Genomic DNA, 21,188 nt, shown 5'->3' with positions numbered 1-21,188 from the left:
CTGCCGACACGCCACCTGGCCCCCCTGCCGCCTCCTCAGCATTGTGTGAGACACAGCTCATGCTCATCCTCCATGAAACTCACGTGGATTCTAGGAGTTATTCAGTTGGACACTTGTAATTTATTTCCGTGGTTTTCATCATTAATTCATGCAATCAATGACATTCTAACATGTCTCCCCAAAGATGGTTGTCTCTTGTTTCCCCACAGATGGTTTCCTCAAGGAAGTGAACAAGAATCACCACGTATCCCCCAAGGCATAACCTATACTCCTAATAGTTGCTCAGTATTTTACAAATAATGCACAGTAAAAGTGAACACAAAAATATAAGAAAAGCACTTATTAGTAAAAAGATTACTAATATCCTCCTTCGTTTACTTTTGGTGGGAGGCTATTACAGTAACCTAGATCATGGATAATGGTAACTTGGGAGGATTACGGCAGGCAAATAGTGTAGATGGCGAGAATGAATCAGATTCTGAGTATGATATGAAGAGACAGCTGATACCATTTTCCGACGGGCTGAATATGGAGTGTGAGAGGAGGGGAACAGTCAAGGAGGAGTACAAGGTGATGAAGTTTTCCCTCAAGCATTCACAGATGTTACTCTATTTAATAATAATTCTTCTTATGGATTCAAACTGAAACACCAACTAAAACTTTTTGCTTTAAAAGACATACCTTCTCTGTATGTATAAATGTATTTTCATGTGGTTTCACTCAGGTGCCCAAGAGTATTAGTCAATTCAGCTGTTACAAAGCTAGTAAGTACTATTTTTCTTTCCTCCTGTGGCCACACAGCTCAGGCTGCAAGATCCTAGTTCCCTGAGCAGGGATCGAACCCAGACCCTCAACACTGAAAGTGCACAGTCCTCACCACTGGGCCTCCAGGGAGTTCCCTCAAGTTAATTACTCCTCTTCAACAAACTTGCAAAGTCAGAGTCACTCAAAACACCCAACAGCAAAAAATTAGTTTAGATAATAAACTACTTGCAAGCTCTTTGGACAGCCAGTGCATTCTGATAAAAAAGCATAATAGAATTCCAATCTGTTTAAGACAGCTGAAAAAACAATGGCAGCTTGGAATTCATTACATTCATCACTTTGATAACATCATTACAGAATTCAGATTTATAGACAAATTTACACACACAAAACTTCTCTGATGGGAATATTTTATGATGTCAGGGCTTTCTGAACAAATTTATGTAATGAAGACAAACCCAGAGAAAAGCAATAATCTGGCTGGGATGATTCAACAGGAAACTCAGGGGTAGTGTTATGTGGTACAGCCACTACAGAGCATTTTCTTGAGGCGGGAGTGGGGAGGAGGCTCCACTAAAATTCATATGCACCAAAAGAATCATTTCTGAATTCAGAAAGTATAGAAGTATAGCCATATAAACAGATGTATTCACTGTCATGAATTTTGAGTGGATTAACTTAGTGGAAATGGTCTTCAATAGAAACACTACCATCAACATCAGTATCTCATCCCACACTAGTAACCTATTCTTGTCATACCAAGGTATCTTGCACAGTGAATAGGAAATTTCATCACAGGAATCAATCCATGGACAAAGGAATCCCAGCCCCTACTCCAGAGCAAGAATTCAGGTCTAGAAAGGAGTACAAGGATAGTGGGCTTTGTAATCACACTACGAACTCAAGACTATTCTGCCACTTTCTGGTGTGTGGACATCTTCTTTATCCCTGTGGGCCTCAACTTCTGCATACACAGAGCAGAAAAAAAAACAATACTCCTAGACTTCTTTATGCCTTGGCCCTTAACTGCTAACTTCTGATAGTGGCTAAAAACACTTAGAAGAAATAACATCTCACGTTGACAAAGCACTTGCAGTTTTCTCACGTTTTTCACGTATCTTATTTCATCAGATCATCACAGTAGCCCTGCGACATACGGAAAGAAATGTCAGGTACACTGGACAAACAGACTCTGCTTTGGGGTCAGAAAAACATGACTTGGGACCCAAGGACATAACTTACTAGCTGTACATTCTTCCGACAGGTTATCTTAACTTCTCTCAGTCATCTAATAAACAAAATACAGCCAACAGTACATACAGCTCAAAGAGCTGTTTCAATGATTTAAAAATACAGACTATATAAAGTGTGTCTAGACAGTAGGCACTTAGGAGACAGTTGGCATCAGGGTTCCATCTCCAACAGAAACTCCTCCAATCAGCCCACATTTTACATACGGAAAAACTGAGGCTCAGAGATGAGAAATAAATTGTAAAGAATCATACACAGTAAATACTGGAGCCAGTCTAGAACTTGACACCAGAATTACAATGAGAAGAACTCACATGATTAAGCTATAAATGAAGTAGAATTAGTTAATGTATGCAGTTACAATTACAAGTTTAGTGAATAAAACATTTTCCAAATGAACCTAAAATAACCCAATGAATTTAAAGGTTAAAGGGAATTTATTCCCATATAACTCTTTGTTCTTTCTTTTTATTTTTCAATGACTCACAAAATAATTTTATTTGGTTAAACACTGGGCTCAGAAACTATTATTTACTATGTTATCTCAATCTCATGTATAGGGAAAAAAATTCCATTCCACTGTCTATCTACACCTGATTTTAATATATTCTTAGAGTAGGTGCTTACATGAACGGTAGTCATCAAAGAACACTTAATCAGGAGGCACAGATGGCTCTGGCTTTCCTACTCAGGGGCTCTTTCTCCTCAGGCAAGTCTCCTATCACCTCTGGAAAATGATGGAGGTGAACTTTATTATCTCACTCCTTCCAGAGCTGGAATCAAGTAAACTACACTCATCTTTCGGAGAACCAAGTTAATGAATCTGAAGGGAACAGTATGCCTACAGGCTGACGTGATCACTGGTTTTCCTCTTGGGCCTCAGCCAACCGGAAGGAAGGTTGGTATGGAATTGAGAGAAACATTTAATGAGGATGTCAAGGAAATGCTGGAATATACAACCTTGTGAGGTTAGAGGGCCCCTCTTTGAAAATGACATCAGATAAAGTAAGGCATTGCTTGATAAGATTTTATCAATGTGACTGCTTCTGTACTGTGGCCATAGTTAGGATCAAATAAACTAACCATGCCTTCAGGCTAATCCTTTCTGAATCTATCACCATCTCAAAACATTTACTCCTGGATATCTAAGAGATGTAACTAAATTCCCTACCTCCCTTCAACATCCAACATTACTTACAAACTTCAACTTTCTCTGACAGTTTGCCCGTTGCCCCTTCTCTGGCAGCAGGCCTCGTGAGGCTGGATCCCTAAACTCATGCATGGGAGGTTCAGCTCTGCTATTTCAAAACAGCAAAAGTAACTGAGGCAGTTACTTTTGCTGTTTTGAAGAAAATACTAATCCTCACTGTGTGCAAATAAATGTTAACTCCAGGAGTGGCCACCAGTGACTTGGTATTCCAGCGGCACTGGTCTGCAACTTAACATGGTTTTTGTTTACTTGTTGGCAGACTATTGTATACATGTGGACTATGCAAGAAAAACCATGATTCTGAAATTGGCAAAGGCCCAATTCATTGTGTATCAGAAACGTAGTAAACTGAAAATTCAAACTATCTAGCTAAGATGGCTTATGGGTAATCAGCACAAAAGGAAATAGCTCCAAAACAATTCTTGGTCTTAAAAATTCAAGCAATCAATACTAATGCGAGGAGACTTCTACTTCCAAAGTTTGGACTTCTACTCAATAATCAATACAAATGATGAAGGTGGAGAAAAGAAAATATAATGAAACAGTAAGGATTTTACATTTGATATCCTCTCACTTAACGTTTCCTTACTAAAATCCTGAATCAGTCTCCACATCAGTTCTATAGAGCTCCATACACAAAGCCAAAAAAAAAAAAAAAAAATCAGGAAAAAAATCATTTCCACAGCAAAATTCACCAAACATGTCTATCAATATTGATCTAACAATAAAACCTAAAATCCTTAAAACGAGACACAGCACCCCAATTTATTCACCACTCCCTTCCCAGCTGGGGCACTGTACCAAGCCGCTCTGTGGCTCTCCGGAGTGCTGTGTGGGGAGGTGCGGTTGACTGTTTCAGGTCTGACCAGGTGAGCTGCACTGACCCACGAAATGTGATTAGAAGCAAAGTGAACCATGTCCAAGGAAGAGCTTTCAGAGTTATCACATGTTTGGGTCACTTCTTTTTCCCCTCTGCCAGGAAAATGCAGGCTCTGTTAAGGGCTGTTCCTTCAGACCTATGTGGAATCAAGATGTGGATAGAATTGCAGCTTCCAGCAGCCCATACTTGTGTGAACAAGAAATAAATCTTCATTGCTATAAACCACTAAGAGTTTAGGGTTGTCTTTTAGAGCAGTCTTCTTGGCAAAAGTTGACTTATACAATAACTTAAGCAAAATTATACATTTTTAAAATATTTTCTTTAAGAGTAAGAAGAAAACATCTTGCAATCAAGGAAAGTTAATAATGAGCAGTGCAGGATAAGCTAATTTCGTGTTTAGACTGCATCAAAGGTTCTGTAAGATAAATGAAGTTTCAAACAAATGCAAATAACATTGTTTCTTTTCTAATCTCAGTTCATAATCAGTCACATGGCAAGAAAAAAACATAATATGATTCCAAGAAACAGGATACTATGTTAAACAAAAATTAAGTCTATAAACAAAGAACATAAATTACAAATATACATATCTTCCTTTGAGGGGTTCAAGAAAAGATAGTAATGTTTGAGGCATCTTAAGAAACAAATCTGACACCACAGAGAAAAAAAGTCAACAGAAGCAGTGAGAAGAATAAAAAGAAAAATTTGCTATATAAAAAAGAAGCAAAGTGATCCTAAAAAACTAGCTCTTCACAGGGGGGAAAAATGTATACTTCAGCTATTTTATCTAAAGATAAGTTATCAAAATTGACAGGCTAAAAAATTTTAGAAGGCAATACTATGGAGAATAGGGTACCTATTAAATATTTTATATACATTAGAAGGTATAGTTTGTTCCTACAGTATATCTGTACTATTTTTACGTACAATGTTTAAAGGTTACCTTCCATTTACAGTTACTACAAAATATTGGCTATACCCCCTGTGTTGTACCATATAATTGTGAGCCTATCTTATACCCAACAGTCTGTACCTCTGACTTCCCCAGCCCTTCCCCTCTCTCACCACTGCTCTCTTTATCTCTGCATCTTCATGTTATATTCACTAGTTTGCTCTACTATTTTTTAGATCCCCCATGTAAGTGATACATCATACAGCATCTGTGTTTCTCTGTCTGACTTATTTCACTTAGCATATAATGCCATTTGAGTTCCATCATGTTGCTGCAAAAGGCAAGATTTCATGCCTTTATTTGCTCTATTTTATATTAGAAACTCTTTTAACTGACCTTCAACTGACTGACTCCCCAGATTTACCTGACACTCTGTATATCCTAAAATCTGCCTAATGATGCCCCGGGGCAGTTCTTCATGGTCAGCAGCCTGCTTCCTGGTGTGCCTGCACACTTCTATCTTCATCCCTTGACTTGCTAGCTTGAGTCCCCAGAGTCAGTTGTGTTTGTTCCCACACCTGTTTATGCCACTGGTAAAAGTTACTACAATTATGTAACTTAGCTAAACATTACATATAGCAGAAATGTATGAGTCAGAAAAAACTCAATAGTTTCTAAGAAAATCAACTGACAGTTTTGAAAAGAACCCTGCAAAGCAACCTGAGTGCAGAATCTGTCCAGTTTTATGATTTCCTCCCATCTTTTATAATTGCTTTGTTTTGTGTAATTTGACAGGTTTTTTAAGGCTTACCTTTTGGTGTTTTAGTAAAACTGGATACTATATAGAGTGGTTATGAAAAAATATATGGTAGCAAACTCTAGTGAAAGAACCTAAATGCAGAAGCAAAAAAACCAGAAAATAAATGTATATTTATAAAACAAGATAAACTGGTTGAAACATCAGTTCTATCATTCCTACTAGGACAAACTGTCCCTATCACATTAGAAAAGAGAGTTTAAACTGAATTATTATATAAGCAAGCTAGCGCTCAGTCGTGTCTGACTCTTTGTGACCCCATGGACTGTAGCCTACCAGGTTCCTCCATCCATGGGATTTTCCAGGCAAGAATACTGGAGTGTGTTGCCATTTCCTTCCCCAGGAGATCTTCCCGACCCAGGGACTGAACCTGCATCTCCCGCATTGTAGGCAGACGCTTTACCGTCTGAGCCACCAGAGGAGTTCTCAAGAGCTCCAGATCCTGCAAACATTCCTCCCTAACCATCTAGGCTGGCCCTCTCAAAGTATTTACCACCATGGTCTGTATTTATTTAGCGGTATCCCCATTAGGGCTGTAAAGTGTATAGGGGAAGAGATGATTTACCCATACGATATAAAATTATCACTCACCAAATATTAATTAGTACAAGTTGCATAAAAATTAGCTAAGCACAGACCTCTCTTTTCTCCTGCCTCCTCCCTTTTCCAAAGACTGTTAGTTCTCTGAGGGCAGGCCCTTTATCATATTTCTCCTTGTATGAATCTCAACACTGATGCAATGTCTTGCTTACTGAAGGCTGTCAAAAAAGGAGGGGAAAAAGTGTAATTTCCTTTTGAATTAACATGACAGTAAAAGCAAGAATGTCATTCAGGAAAGTGGAACTCACCACAAAGAGAGCTGCAGAATCCATTTCCCATTCCTAACACATTCTTAAGAATTCAAAAGTTAGCCAACAATGGGAATACTTTAACCAACTGGAAATAAGAGAACCACTTAGACAAGCAGATGTGCTCCCCCAAAAGAAGACGTGAGTCAGAGCAAGCATACCCAACTCAACACACCTAGAGTTAATCTGAAAACCTATTAGAGAAACTGAAGAGTCATTCAACACAGTTCCTGCAGAACATAATGTGCAGAGGACTACAGGATACTCATACTCACAAGAAAGCCCATTTTTGTTCCTGCCCTTAAGGGCTTTAAGTGCGCTCAGTGCTAACAGAACAATCTAGTTAAATTAAAATGAAGAACAAGAAAGGGCCAAGACAGTTGTACAGAGTAGCAGCTGCAGAATTTTAGGAGGTAGTTTCACAACAGCATTTGAAATTCACAAGCTGGATGGGCTTTGGACAAGATAAGATCATGAGGAAATGGGCTTATTAAAGTAGGGAAAACAATATCAGCAAAGTCACTGCATCACAGAGTGTACAGTCATGCTATGTAAAGAAAAATCCTAGCTAGAACACTAGGGATTACAGGAAAGTTGCAGAACACTAGACAGAAAAAGCAGCTTCAACACATGGAAGAGTTGAGAACTTAGGCACAGATTAAACCTGCCCTGTGAGGAAAATTACATTTTGAGGAAAATCTGAGGAATTTGAGGAATTCCTCAAATTTGAGCATTTGAGGAAAATTACAAGGTAATCTGATCAGGCTAGAGTGACAGGAAAAAAAATTGAAAGTAGAAACATGTAAGATATTTGAAAAATGTGATGGTATATTTCATGTGTCAACTTAACTGGACCACAGGGTGCCCAGACATGTAATCAAACATTATTCTGGGTTTGTCAATGTGAGTGTTGCCGGATGCAATTAACATGTGGATTAGTAGATGGAGTAGACTGCCCTTCATGGTATGAGTGGGCCTCATCTAACCAGCTGAAGACTTGAATAGAATAAAGGCTGACTTTCTAGAGAGTAACAGATATTCCTCCTGCCTGACTGTCTTCAAAGAGGGACATTAGCCTCAAGGTGAAACACTGGCTCTTCCTGTGTCTCAAGCTTGAGGGCCTTTTAGACTTACACCACACCACTGGTTATCTGGGACTCAGGCCCTCAGACTTAGACCAGAACTAGACCATCAGCTCCCCTGGTCTCCAGCTTGCTGACTCACCCTGCAGCTCTTGGGACTTGCCAGCCTCCACAATCATGTGAAGCCAATTCCCTGCAAGGTATCTCTTTATATACATACAAACAAACAAACATCCTATTCATTCTGTTTCTCTGGAGAACCCCAATAAAATCAAACTTAAAATTTAAGATGTTTGTTATGCTGCTACAATAGAATCTACAGGAAAAAACTAAAGTAAAACCTAGACATTAGTTTTTATTTTAACTAAAATGAAACACTTCTGATAGAGGTAAATAATTCATTGGGAAGAAAAAGTTTGAGCACTTTATGTACCAAGAACTACGGAAGTACTAAGTATAATGTAGTGAAATAAAACAGATATATTGCCTATCCTCAAACAGCTTACAGATTGAGAGTGGTATTAATCAACTCTCAGTGCCATTAATCAACCAACAGAGAAATGGAAAATGACTTTATGAGTATGAGGACAGAGAGGAATGGTGCTTTTGGAGTAAGTAATGAGAGAGAGCTGACTTTGTCCAGGATGCAGGACAGTTAGCTCAGATTCCAAGGATACAAACAGGAAGAACCTAGCAAAGGAAAGAACTCAGACATTTAACAGCTGACAAAAGAATATAAGCTGGAAGGAAAGAAAACAAAGGAGGAAAGAAAGGAAGGAAGGAAAGGAGGAAGGAGAGAAAGAAAAAAAAGAAAAAGAGTGGGTAGGACGGTAGATGGATTCAGAGAAGCCAAAGGAAGACATGTTTCAGGATAGAGACATTTGTCAACATCACCTAATGCTCTGCAAAGATCTAGCAAAAGGAGGTCCAAAAAGCCTCAAGGGGCTAAGTGACCTGGAGGGGAGGGGTGACCTGAGACAGAATCACTGGAAGGCTGAGAAAGGCAAAACCATGGTCAGTGTGGGTTAAGGAGTGTATTGATGGTGAGAAAAATGAAAACATGGCAAAGGGACAATTCAGGGAAGGAGAAAGGATCCACACTGGAAGGGAATATGGCATCAAGAGGGAAAGAAAGATTTCAAAAAAGAAAGAAAAGCCTGAATATCTAAAAGCAATGAGAACAATCCTGTTGAGTGTGAGAGTGTAAGTATCAAATGGAGAAAACGGATAATCTACATTGTAAATATTCATCAGAGGGAGGAACACAGATGGAAGGCTTATTCTTAAGAAAGAAAAGGGACCTTTTTCTGTGTGGGAGAAAAGAGTGAGAACTGGTGTAGCTTTAAGTAGAGTGCACGTCTGATGTCAGAAGTTGGGGTAATCTACAAGTATTACTTACATCACTTTTTTTAACATTCACCAAAATAAATGGAAAATGTATCTTCTCAGAACATCTTTTTAATTTTCAAGTATTTCCAAATATTAAAACAGGTTACTTATATTCTTTTATAGAAACATATCACTGACCACTGAACCTCCCAAATAAAGTATACTCAATCCCAAATAACTTCTACCTGTGATTTCTCCTGTATGTTTCATAGTTACATATCTCACTAATTCTGGCAATAGGTCAACTGTAAACATTACTGCAACTTATTTAATAATGTATTTAATGGCTAAATGCGTGAAGCTGGTAAACAAGGTACAAACTTTTAGTTATGAAATAACTAAGTCCTGGAGACATATGTGTAGAATGGTGAAATTTAAAATGTTACTTGAAGTACATATTCATCACTGTTTTAAAAACTGCATGTATTCCTCTGAGTCTTCTAGAGAAAAACTGACTACCAGGTTCAGCATCCCCCTCTTTCTGGGAAGATCTGAATACCAAAGCTGCAAGTCAGACTAACTGGGGCAGAAAGCTCTGCTCTACCACTTCTAGATTTTTATAAACTTGAGCTCAGCTTTTTCATCTTCAAAATGGGTGTAATACTAATACTTTAGGGGAACTGTTGGAATTAAATGAAATAATGCTGATGCCAAAATTCTACACATTTTCACAATAGGTCAAAGTGGCATAGTTTGAAACTTCATTTCATAAGCATGGATAACTAGCTTTGTTTATTTTCATTAGTGATTGACTTTCTAAAGGGAAAAATACCATGTGGATTCCTATGGGTTTTAAATAATGTCAACACAGTATTAACATGTTACTCAATAGCAAGGTACAAAGGATATCAAGGGATTATTATGTATCACTCCTGTATACAACACAATATTGGACCTACTGAATTGAAACAAATCAGAATATATTTAAAGAATTTGAAGACAAGCATATAAATGCAATATGCATTTTAGATATGACAAAGTAGAAAATTTCAGATATGCAGATGACACCACCCTTATGGCAGAAAGCAAAGAAGAACTAAAGAGCCTCTTGATGAAACTTAAGAGGAGAGTGAAAAAGTTGGCTTAAAATTCAACATTCAGAAAACGAAGATCATGGCAACCGGTCCCATCACTTCATGGCAAATAGATGGGGAAACAGTGACAGACTTGACTTTAGGGGCTCCAAAATCACTGCAGATGGTGACTGCAGCCATGAAATTAAAAGATGCTTACTCCTTGGAAGAAAAGTTATGACCAACCTAGACAGCATATTAAAAAGCAGAGACATTAGTTTGCCAGCAAATGTCCATCTAGTCAAAGCTATGGTTTTTCCAATAGTCATGTATGGATGTGAGAGTTGGACTATAAAGAAAGCTGAACGTCGAAGAATTGATGCTTTTGAATTGTGGTGTTGGAGAAGACTCTTGAGAGTCCCTTGGATTGCAAGGAGATCAAACCGTCCATCCTAAAGGAAATCAGTCCTGAATATTGATTGGAGGACTGATGCTGAAGCTTAAACTCCAATACTTTGGCCACCTGATATGAAGAACTGACTCATTTGAAAAGACCCTGATGCTAGGAAAGGTTGAAGGCGGGAGAAGGGGACGACAGAGGGACAGAGGATAAGATGGCTGGATGGCATCAAAGAGTCAATGGACATTAGTTTCAGTAAGCTCTGGGAGTTGGTGATGGACAGGGGGGCCTGGCGTGCTGCAGTCCATGGGGTCGCAAAGAGTCGGACACGACTGAGCGACTGAACTGAACTGAAAGTAGAAAAAGAAAGCTACATATAAGCACACTGCATTCCATAGTCCAGAAATGGGCACAGAATTAAGTCAGGTAGGGAAAGCTCTTGTAAGCCTAGCTGGCTTTACATGCTATTGCTTGAAAAAGAGTCGGATAAACTCTCAGCCGGAATGCCATGCCCCTTTTTGTTCCTGTCTCCTATGAAAAAAACTAACAGAACAAACAGCTGTGTAAACCACCATAAAGCGTACCCAGCCATATCTCAAAGGACTTCATTAACCACAGGAAAATAAACCAGGAAGTGCTGCCTTAATTTGTGCCCACTGAGGTGACTTTAATAAAATGTTCATTAAATACCAACTTAAGAGATCATAGATAATTAGCCTGATTGCCTATTTAATTAAGTACAATAGGCCCTCTGTATCCCACAGGCATGGGTTCTACATCCAAGGATACACAGGGCTGACTGTACTGTACCCTTTTATACATAAGGGATTTGAACACTTACGGATTTTGGTACACAGGGGTCCTGGAACCAACTCCCCAAGGGATGCTGAAGGATGTGCTCAGTCATGTCGGATTCTTTGCAAACCCACGGACTGTAGCCTGCCAGGCTCCTCTGTCCACGGGATTCTTCAGGTAAAAATACTGGATTGGGCTGCCATGCCCTTATTCATGCTGAAGGATGACTGATACGTAAAAGATGTGCATAGTCCCGACATAAATCAGTCATGATAATGCCATACTTAATTACTTTCTAGATTCCTTTAAAGTTTCAAGTGAAGAGAAAGGCCACACTTAAATCCTAGAGCACCTCTTCTACTGTACTCCATCCCTTCTTGATGCAATGCAGCACCACAGACAGTAACCAACAACACAGTCAGGAGTCTTCCTTCCCCCTTCTCCCAACCTGTCAGCTTTGAGTCATGGGAGATTCTCAAAGAGCACTAAGACACAGTTAAGGATGAGTAGATTAGGTTCTACAGTAACATTTCTCCTAAGGCTTTGGGAAACAATTTCTTCAAAATCTAGAATTCAACCTAGCTGAATACAGTGTAACTTTGTTGTGCAGCTTATATTAACTGAAAGATATATAAATTATAAGAGAAACTGTACACCTTCTTTGGAATATTTTATCAGTTTTACTTTTTATTGCTTAGTAGTGGCTGAACTTTTTATGAGAACCTATTCAGGAACTGGATAGTTTTCTCTGAATAGAAATTACACTAGAAAACCTAACTTCCACTGATAAAGAACTAAATGTTGGTAATTCTAGTGTGTTGTTTTATATGCATTAAATTGTCTGTACTTTGCAGTTTGTTAACTATTTAATACCATTCACTAAGAAATAAATCTAAAACTCATCATAAAATGTATCTCCAGTTCTGAAAAACAACAACAAAGCCATTTCCTTCTTTATGGTCACACATACAAAAAAATCTTGCCTGGCAGCAATTGGTATATGCATACTTAATTTTAGGTGTCTAGATTATAGTTTTAACACTTACAAATAAATTTCACATATAATATGTATATAATTTATATAACATTTGTATCTGCTAGTTTCATTTCTTCCTCTGATAAATGAGGTATTTGTATTCTTTGCTTCACTGCATCAATAACCAATGCCTTTTCTTTTCACTATATTTTCAGCAGCTAAAAGATTTTAAACTTTCTTTTTTTTAATATCTACCATATCTCTTCTTAAACCTTGTAATGATGTAGCCAGGTTCCAGTGTATTTAAAGCAATACTGATTAATTCTCAAATATCAATCTCTGATTATTCCATCTGTTAAGTATGCTTTGAAAGAACCCTACCACTTCACAGCAAAGCCCTCCTTTTCCTTTAACCTTTGCCATTTCATTACTCTATATCCCAAGTTTCTGAGTTAGTTCAGATAGGACTGTCTCGCTGTTACACAACAGAGTACCTGAATTTAAGACTCTGATGGTCTGTGGTCATGTGTGTAAAAAGACTTGACATAATGATGAGGTGCCACTGGCCACAGAGTCATCTGGCTAAGAGATAAAAATACCTACACTGTAGGTTGAAATGTGTACACACATACCATACACAGTCAGCATGGACAGAGTGAAAGTGTTAACACTCTGCCAGACCAAATATTCACATACACGTAAACTGCAGGCCAGAGTTCAAGCGGAAGCATTTGCTCTCTGTCATTTCAAAGGACCAGACATGAGGGTTTTCCAAACTGACAAGTCACATGCAACTAGGCATACCACATCAGAAGAGAGGTGTAAGAGCTAGCAGGGGAGCCAGGTCGGCAAGCATACTCCCTGGGCCCCCGCTAGACGCATCCGTGCAGGGTGGGCAGTGGGAAAACAAACAGAACTGACATAGGCTATTCTTGAGGAACTCAGACCAGTGATGGGAATACATGTGTAAATAAATAATTTCTCTAAGTGAGACCATCGATATAGTACATAGTTTGGGTTTCTGTTCCAGGGGTAAAGGGAATATTTTTAATTAAATATTTTTTAAGTTTTCAGTTTTAAAAATTTTAATTTAAATATTAAGTAGAATTTAATCCTAAATGAGTAACAAATTTAATTTAAATATTAAATAAAGGACTCAGCACTTTTGGTCCTCTGAGAAGAACCACTTCACAGAATTTCTATTTTCAATTCTACTTCATATATTCACTGTCACTAACCCTGTTACCAAAGGCCCCAAATCAATTAGGAAACACACTCTCTTCAACCCTCTGGCTTCCTTTAGGTTAATGCTTTGCAGAGTTACAAAACTATGAGCCTTTTAGATGATTTCTAGGGACACTCCCTTCTGGTAGTCAGCACTCTCCATTCTGAAAGACCTCTCACAGTAGGCAGAATGTAGATGTGCTTCTGACGTAGCAACCGACTTGCACAAAACCTGCTTCTCTGAGAAAGCTGAAAAGTGGTTTAGCACAAATATCATAATGATCTCACAGCTAACTCTTAAGATTGCCAAACCGCTGTATCCAGTAAAGCTCTCTGCACAGCACAGGAAGACACCTTCTCCTCAGGACATTTCTTGTGTCTGCAAAGCCCAAGTTGTCTTGGCAAAGAGGAGCCAGAGTGTACGGCCACAGCCAGCACGGCGTCACAGCAACAGTGCTCTGTCAGCCTAGGCAGACGCTCGCACAGCTGGGTCTCCAATAAGCAAGGTGCCCGGGAGCCGGGATGCGGCGGCCGGTCAGGAGGGGCCCAGAGGTCCCGTCACGCTGTCCAGTGAGTGTTTACTGAGAAGTCTTCTACATGCTTAAAGTTATAGTAGCTACCTTGAGAGGGATTTAGAAGAAATAAAATAGTTTGTTCTCGGAAACAAAACTATAAAGACAAGCACTATGGACCTGGCAGGGGTAGTGATGATGAAAATACTTGTTAACGTATACTGGTACCTACAGGGGCCTAGGCTTTTGCATATATTATCTCATTTAATTTAATCTTCACAAAAATCCAGTGACGTGGGTGTCATTATCACAAAGAGGAACAGAATGTTATAGATTATTTTTCCTCCTTTGGACACAGGAATAAGATCATCTTTTTAACTATCATATCTCCAATGCTGAGCACAGGCCCTGGCGCCCAGCAGATGCTTGGGAGCTATCAGCTGACTGACTGAACGAGTCAAATATGCTCAGCCAGTGAGGTTAAGGGTCAGGAATCTACTGTTTAAAACTGCCTTCCTTAATATTATCTGAGCTGGGCTGGGTTCTGCTTTCTTTCTGATTCTATGCCAAGGCTTTGTTTCATCACTGATTCTAGCCTTACCTCTTCCCCCTCGCCACACTGATCATTGCAGTAGTCAGCCCTGAAGATGACCTCGGAGGATGACCCACCCCCTGGTACCCACACTCTGGTGCAGTCTCCTCCTGCACGGTACCACGCTGCTCTGCGTCTGCATCTGTGTGACTAGCAGCATCCTAAAGAAATGATAGTATGGTAGGTCATTTCCAAAATTAGGTTATAAAAGACTGCTGCTTTCTCTCTCACACACATCACTCTCTCAGGAAGCAGCAAGCTGCTTCTCTGTCATGAGGAGCCCTAGGGAAGGCTTACACGGTTAAGAAATGAAGCCACCTGCTGATGACTATGGAATGAACTTGGAAGTTGAGTCTAACCAGGTCTTCAGAGACCAAAGAGCCCTAGATTACTACCTGACTGCAACCTTGTGCGGAGAAGGCAATGGCACCCCACTCCAGTACTCTTGCCTGGAAAATCCCATGGACGGAGGAGCCTGGTAGGCTACAGTCCATGGGGTCGCTAAGAGTCAGACACGACTGAGCAACTTCACTTTCACTTTTCCCTTTCATGCACTGGAGAAGGAAATGGCACCCCACTCCAGTACTCTTGCCTGGAAAATTCCATGGACGGAGGAGCCTGGTAGGCTACAGTCCATGGGGTCGCACAGAGTCGGACACGACTGAAGCGACTTAGCAGCAGCAACCTTGTGAGCGTCCCCGAGCCAGAACTCCAGAACCACCCAGCTAAGTTGTTCCTGATCCTTAGAATATGTATGAAGGATAAATGTTTGTTGGTTGAATTTGTTAACATGTGGGGGAGATTTGTTACAGAGAAAATATATAACTAATGCAATCACAAACACAGGTAAGATAAGTTAGGTAAAAATCATTCTGAAAAATAGCTCAGAAGTCAAGTTCTAATAAAGCTCTAAAGTGACTCAGGAAGCCTCAGAAAGTCAAAAGGCAACAACAGATTCTGCTTTATTACTGGGTGACACAAGGACACGGGGGGGCAGGCTGGTCTTCAATGGAGGCAGTAGAGAAAACTGGCTGTGTGATTTCTGGATTGAGAGACAAAAGCCTACCTGCTCAAAAATTTCCCTTACACCCAACCTGACAAGCTCCTATTCTGAAATTTTACTATTTTTAATTTAAAGAAATCTAAATGTTAACTTTATCTCACGTTTAACACACTAGTTAGCAGCTAAGATGAGGCGAATGGAACCAAAGGGGAAGAAAAGGCCAGGACAGATACTACCGAGACAGCACCTTTTATGATAAGGTGATACAATGCTTTGTAATGATTTATGGATAGTCCGGGAACTTAAAAAAAGCCAAGGAATATGTGATGTAAATAACCTTAAAAATATATTTTATTTATTTATTTTAAAATTTACCTATTTTTTTACTTTACAATATTGTATTGATTTTGCCATACATTGACATGAATCCTCCATGGGTGTACATGTGTTCCCCTTCCAGAACCCCCCTCCCACCTCCCTCTCCATCCCATCCCTCTGGGTCATCCCGGTGCACCAGCCCCAAGCACCCTGTATCATGCATTGAACCTGGACTGGCGATTCGTTTCACATATGATAATTTACATGCTTCAATGCCATTCTCCCATAGCATCCCACCCTCGCCCTTTCCCATAGAGTTCAAAATACTGTTCTATACATCTGTGTCTCTTTGGCTGTCTCGCATACAGGGTTATCTTTACCGATTTACTAAATTCCATATATATGTGTTAGTACACTGTATTGGTGTTTTTCTTTCTGGCTTACTTCACTCTGTATAATAGGCTCCAGTTTCATCCACCTCATTAGAACTGATTCGAATGTATTCTTTTTAATGGCTGAGTAATATTCCACTGTGTATATGTACCACAGCTTCCTCATCCATTCGTCTGATGATGGGCATCTAGGCTGCTTCCATGCCCTGGCAGTGCTGCAATGAACACCGGGGTACACGTGCCTCTTTCAATTCTGGTTTCCGCGGTGTGTATGCCCAGCAGTGGGATTGCTGTCATATGGCAGTTCTATTTCCAGTTTTTTGAGGAATCGTCACACTCTTCTCCATACTAGTTTGCATTCCCATCAACAGTATAATAGGGTTCCCTATTCTCCACACCCTCTCCAGCATTTATTGCTTGTAGACTTTTGGATAGCAGCCACTCTGACTGGCGTGAAATGGTACCTCATTGTGGTTTTGATTTGCATTTCTCTGATAATGAGTGATGTTGAGCATTTTTTCATGTGTTTGTTAGCCATCTGTATGTCTTCTTTGGAGAAATGTCTGTTTAGTTCTCTGGCCCACTTTTTGATTGGGTCGTTTTTTTTTTTGGAATTGAGCTGCAGGACTTGCTTGTATATTTTTGAGATTAATTCTTTGTCCGTTGCTTTGTTTGCTATTATTTTCTCCCATTCGAAAGGCTGTCTTTTCACCTTGCTTATAGTTTCCTTTGTTGTGCAGAAGCTTTTAAGTTTAATTAGGTCCCATTTATTTTTGCTTTTATTTCCAATATTCTGGGAGGTGGGTCATAGAGGATCCTGCTGTGGTTTATGTCAGAGAGTGTTTTGCCTATGTTTTCCTCTAGGAGTTTTATAGTTTCTGGTCTTATGTTTAGATCTTTAATCCATTTTGAGTTTTTTTTTGTGTATGGTGTTAGAAATTGTTCTAGTTTCATTCTTTTACAGGTGGTTGACCAGTTTTCCCAGCACCACTTGTTAAAGAGATTGTCTTTTCTCCATTGTATATTCTTGCCTCCTTTGTCAAAGATAAGGTGTCCATAGGTGCATGGATTTATCTCTGGGCTTTCTATTTTGTTCCCTTGATCTATATTTCTGTCCTTGTGCCAGTACCATACTGTCTTGATGACTGTGGCTTTGTAGTAGAGCCTGAAGTCAGGCAGGTTGATTCCTCCAGTTCCATTCTTCTTTCTCAAGATTGCTTTGGCTATTCGAGGTTTTCTGTATTTCCATACAAATTGTGAGATTATTTGTTCTAGTTCTCTGAAAAATACTGCTGGTAGCTTGATAGGGATTCCATTGAATCTATAGATTGCTTTGGGTAGTATACTCATTTTCACTATATTGTTTCTTCCAATCCATGAACACGGTATATTTCTCCATCTTTTTGTGTCCTCAAAAAATATATTTTAAAATAACTAAATTGGTTTGCAAATTTTCAGCAGTTTCAAAATATCTAAATAACAAGCTCAGATATATGGAAGGTTTTTTAAATCTGAAGTTACGCCTTTATAATTTATCTCAACTCTAAGGTATTAGAGAACTGAGTCAGAGAGTAGGTAGTGAAGACAGAACACCAGAGTTTAAATCCTATCCAGCTACCCACAAGCTGAGTGGTTCAGGAAGTTACTTAGACTCTCTGTGTGGTCAGCATCCTAGTGTGACAAAGAGAAATGGTAATTACAGCATCTTCCTCGTGCTTAGTTGCTTCAGCCACGTCAAACTCTTTGAGACTCCATGGACTGTGGCCCACCAGGCTCCACTGTCAGTGGGATTTCCCAGGCAAGAATACTGGAGTGGGTTGTCTTCTCCAGGGGATCTTCCCAACCCAGGGATCGAACCCACGTCTCCTTTGTCTCCTGCACTGCAGGCAGGTTCTTTACCACTGAGTGATTGGGGAAGCCCCACCGTGGTGGATGTGGAGGCAAAAAATGAAAGTAATTTACTCTGAGATATTCGAAACCTGAGGCTACACCCATGCAATAGCACCTCCTGTCTTGAAATATCTTCATTCTTCAAGAACTTTTTCATGTTCTCACAGGAGAATGATGGACAAGTGATCAAAGGACACTCTGACAAATACTCAAGAAATGGACTCCCCAAGGGTCTTTCACTGAAGTGGCAGGCAGTGACTGATGTCTTAAATTTGGTCTCCTGTGAATGATTTTACATTGTATACAGAACTGAAGGCACAGGAAATTTGAAAATGCTGCTGCTGAAACTCAGGAACAAGACCAAGTTCTCAGCTCAAATTCTAAAAGAGAATGGAGAGTTTCCCAGAAAGCAGTTTCTATGCTGACATGCAGCTGAGCAGAGAGCAGGGGGTGTCCATTCATATGTGGCTATAGATCTGTGATAAATGATTCCTTCTTTAAAGAAACCTGATTATTATTTTCCTAAATAGTATTATCTACCATTCTCCTTTTCATTAGAACATTTATATACGATGAGGATCTGATGCAAAGATCGGACAACAGTTCAATTTATCATGGATTGTGACAGGAGCCTGAAAGAGCGGTGAAACTCAAGAAAGCTGGCAGAGTGGCCTATGGGCCAGCATGACTCTGCAACCCTCCTGACAGCAGACGTCACGGTGTCCAGCGGGTACTCTGGCATGCAATTATACAGTCAGGTCCTGAAGCTATCATCTCGGCCCTGAGGCTGTTCATATAACCCAGGCAAAGTTTTTCTCACAAAGAAAGGCGATTTCCCAGAGGCAATTTCACTTCAGACGTGAGTGACAGTAAATCAGAAATACCAGCTGGGCTATATTTCAATTTCACTCTGGTTCAGGGTTCTTTGTTGAAACCTCAATTCTAGGCATTCCACATTGAGGGGGTACACAGTGAACTCAAACGTGTAAGTTCTCAATACATATCACCACACTGGTGCACTGCAAGTGTTCAGAAAGTGTCAGTTGCCATCATCATCATTATTAGGAATTAACTTGTCCTTCAAGGCTATCACTGTATACATATCTTAAAGAGAGTTCTATACATATTCATGTTCCCTATGTATAAACTACAACATAATTGAAAATAATAAAATCGATAAGTAATAAAATATGCTACTCCCTGCAGGAACACACAGCAACAGTAGGATTGGTATTTAAAACCTCACAGGTCCAATTACTTATAATTTTAATTTAGTTTAAATTTTAATCTTAGTGAAAGACAAATATGTACCTCACTTGAAGATAACTAAGATAGACAGACCTGTAAGTTGTTTAACTGATATTTTACTGAAGAATATTGCTAGAGATCTGAACCTTACAATTCTGTAACTGAGTCTACAACATACTGTAGAAACATAAATTTGTAAAAATGTGATAGGAAAAAACAGAAATAGGTAAGAGACAGAATTTGAGGAAACTAAGTATAATTTGGGGTATAGGTGAGACATCCTTTTGATATTTCTTTTTGTTGGTTGCTTGGTTGGTATCACTGCTATTTGAACTTTGCATCAACGCTATCTGATAGGCCTGTCGATCTTGGTGGCTTGATGACACTGGGCATAGTTCTATTGGGCTCTAAAAAACCCAGGCTGCTGCTCTCCTTGGAGACCATACCTGATCTCCCAGCTCTGTTGTACTGAAACGTCAGGTGGCGCCAGGAAAGACTCAGGAATAAACTGCCTAAAACTATCCATCCTCTCACAAGGCAGAGGTAGGACAGCAAATAATACATATTAGAACAGCCCTCCTGCTAGTGAGGAAACCAAACTGACATGGGAACTGGAGCAGAGCTGTGTCAGCATCACAAGCACAGCTTAACACTCAGTACCCTCCAGACTTCAAACCATCCCCAGTGCTCTGACAACCTCATGGAGTAGTGGACCAAGACCCAGATACTCTTCCATGTGCTCTTTTTTCTTAAAACAGCAAGCCACATTTCCAGTATGTTGATAATATATTGTGAGAAGCCCCAAGGAAAGTATGTTCGGAAACATGTCTTAAGAACATGATATATAATAACCAAAGAATTTCAAGTTTTAACTTCAAATGACATAATTCTGTGTTTAAACAAATACTTTTCTACTGAAGGATCAGGAATTTTCAAAAGGTTGCAAAACACTATGTAGTTCAGTTACTCTTTCAAATACTGCATTTTTTTTTCTTTAGTGTAATAAAATAAGCATTTAATAAGAATCACCCATTTCTTATGTAGCCTAAGAATTCTTCTGGTTCATTTTAAGCCAAATCTTTCACGTTTAGAATTCTCTGGTTTAGCTGGAAGTATTTTTCATAGACATGAACACACATTTCAACTGAATGTTCTAAAATGTGTGCATGTGGGAGGAACTCTTTGCTTACAAGATCCTTCTTCAATTATTCAGGCACTTAAATCATTTCCAAAGCAAATCCTCCAAAATCGAATAAACTGCAGAACTAGAAGTATAACTGAGTCTCCGAAAAGGAGCTCCAATCCTTTGCCAAATCAGACCTCGAATTCTTAATCCCTTGTCCAAAAAAATTGGACCAAGGATTGACGTTTTCCACCAAGCAAGCCACATAACCACAAATGTTTCTCATTTACTCCACTCCTGGGACATACAGATAAAATAAAAAATTTCCTGAATACCCCAAATTTCAGATGCAATTTGGAATGCAAGTGATTCATAATGTTTTGCAGGAAACATTATGATCTTCTCTTACCAACTCAGTGTTTCTGGAATGTAATCCTCGGGAGATTATCCCAGCAAATCAGAAGGCTGAATCACTATCTGCCATGTGATCCAAATATTAAGCTCTCTGCCCTAGCTCAGCTGTGATTGTGAACCCTAAGCAATCAGCTTCTCCAGCTACTGTTCCCGC

The 21,188-nt window shown here is 39.5% G+C and overlaps 1 protein-coding gene across 14 annotated transcripts in view; it reads right to left on the bottom strand.

Moving 5' to 3' along the window:
- Positions 1–21,188, bottom strand: part of PRDM5 (PR/SET domain 5) — a 261,033-nt gene that overhangs the window by 154,949 nt on the left and 84,896 nt on the right. The window contains exon 1 of one of the 14 annotated variants that reach the window (XM_081567538.1): positions 2,644–2,890. The exons of the other annotated variants lie outside the window; for them this stretch is intronic. Coding sequence (XP_081423664.1) covers positions 2,644–2,658 — 15 coding nt within the window. The 5' untranslated portion in view covers positions 2,659–2,890. Of the gene's footprint in view, positions 1–2,643; positions 2,891–21,188 lie in introns of those variants that run through there. 14 annotated transcript variants of the gene reach the window in all.

Source organism: Giraffa tippelskirchi, chromosome 1 (genome assembly GCF_054371585.1).
Source record: "Giraffa tippelskirchi isolate mGirTip1 chromosome 1, T2T-mGirTip1v1.2.pri, whole genome shotgun sequence".
Lineage (NCBI taxonomy): Eukaryota > Metazoa > Chordata > Mammalia > Artiodactyla > Giraffidae > Giraffa > Giraffa tippelskirchi.
Note: the sequence above shows the minus strand (reverse complement) of the source record. Positions and strands in the feature narration are given on the sequence as shown.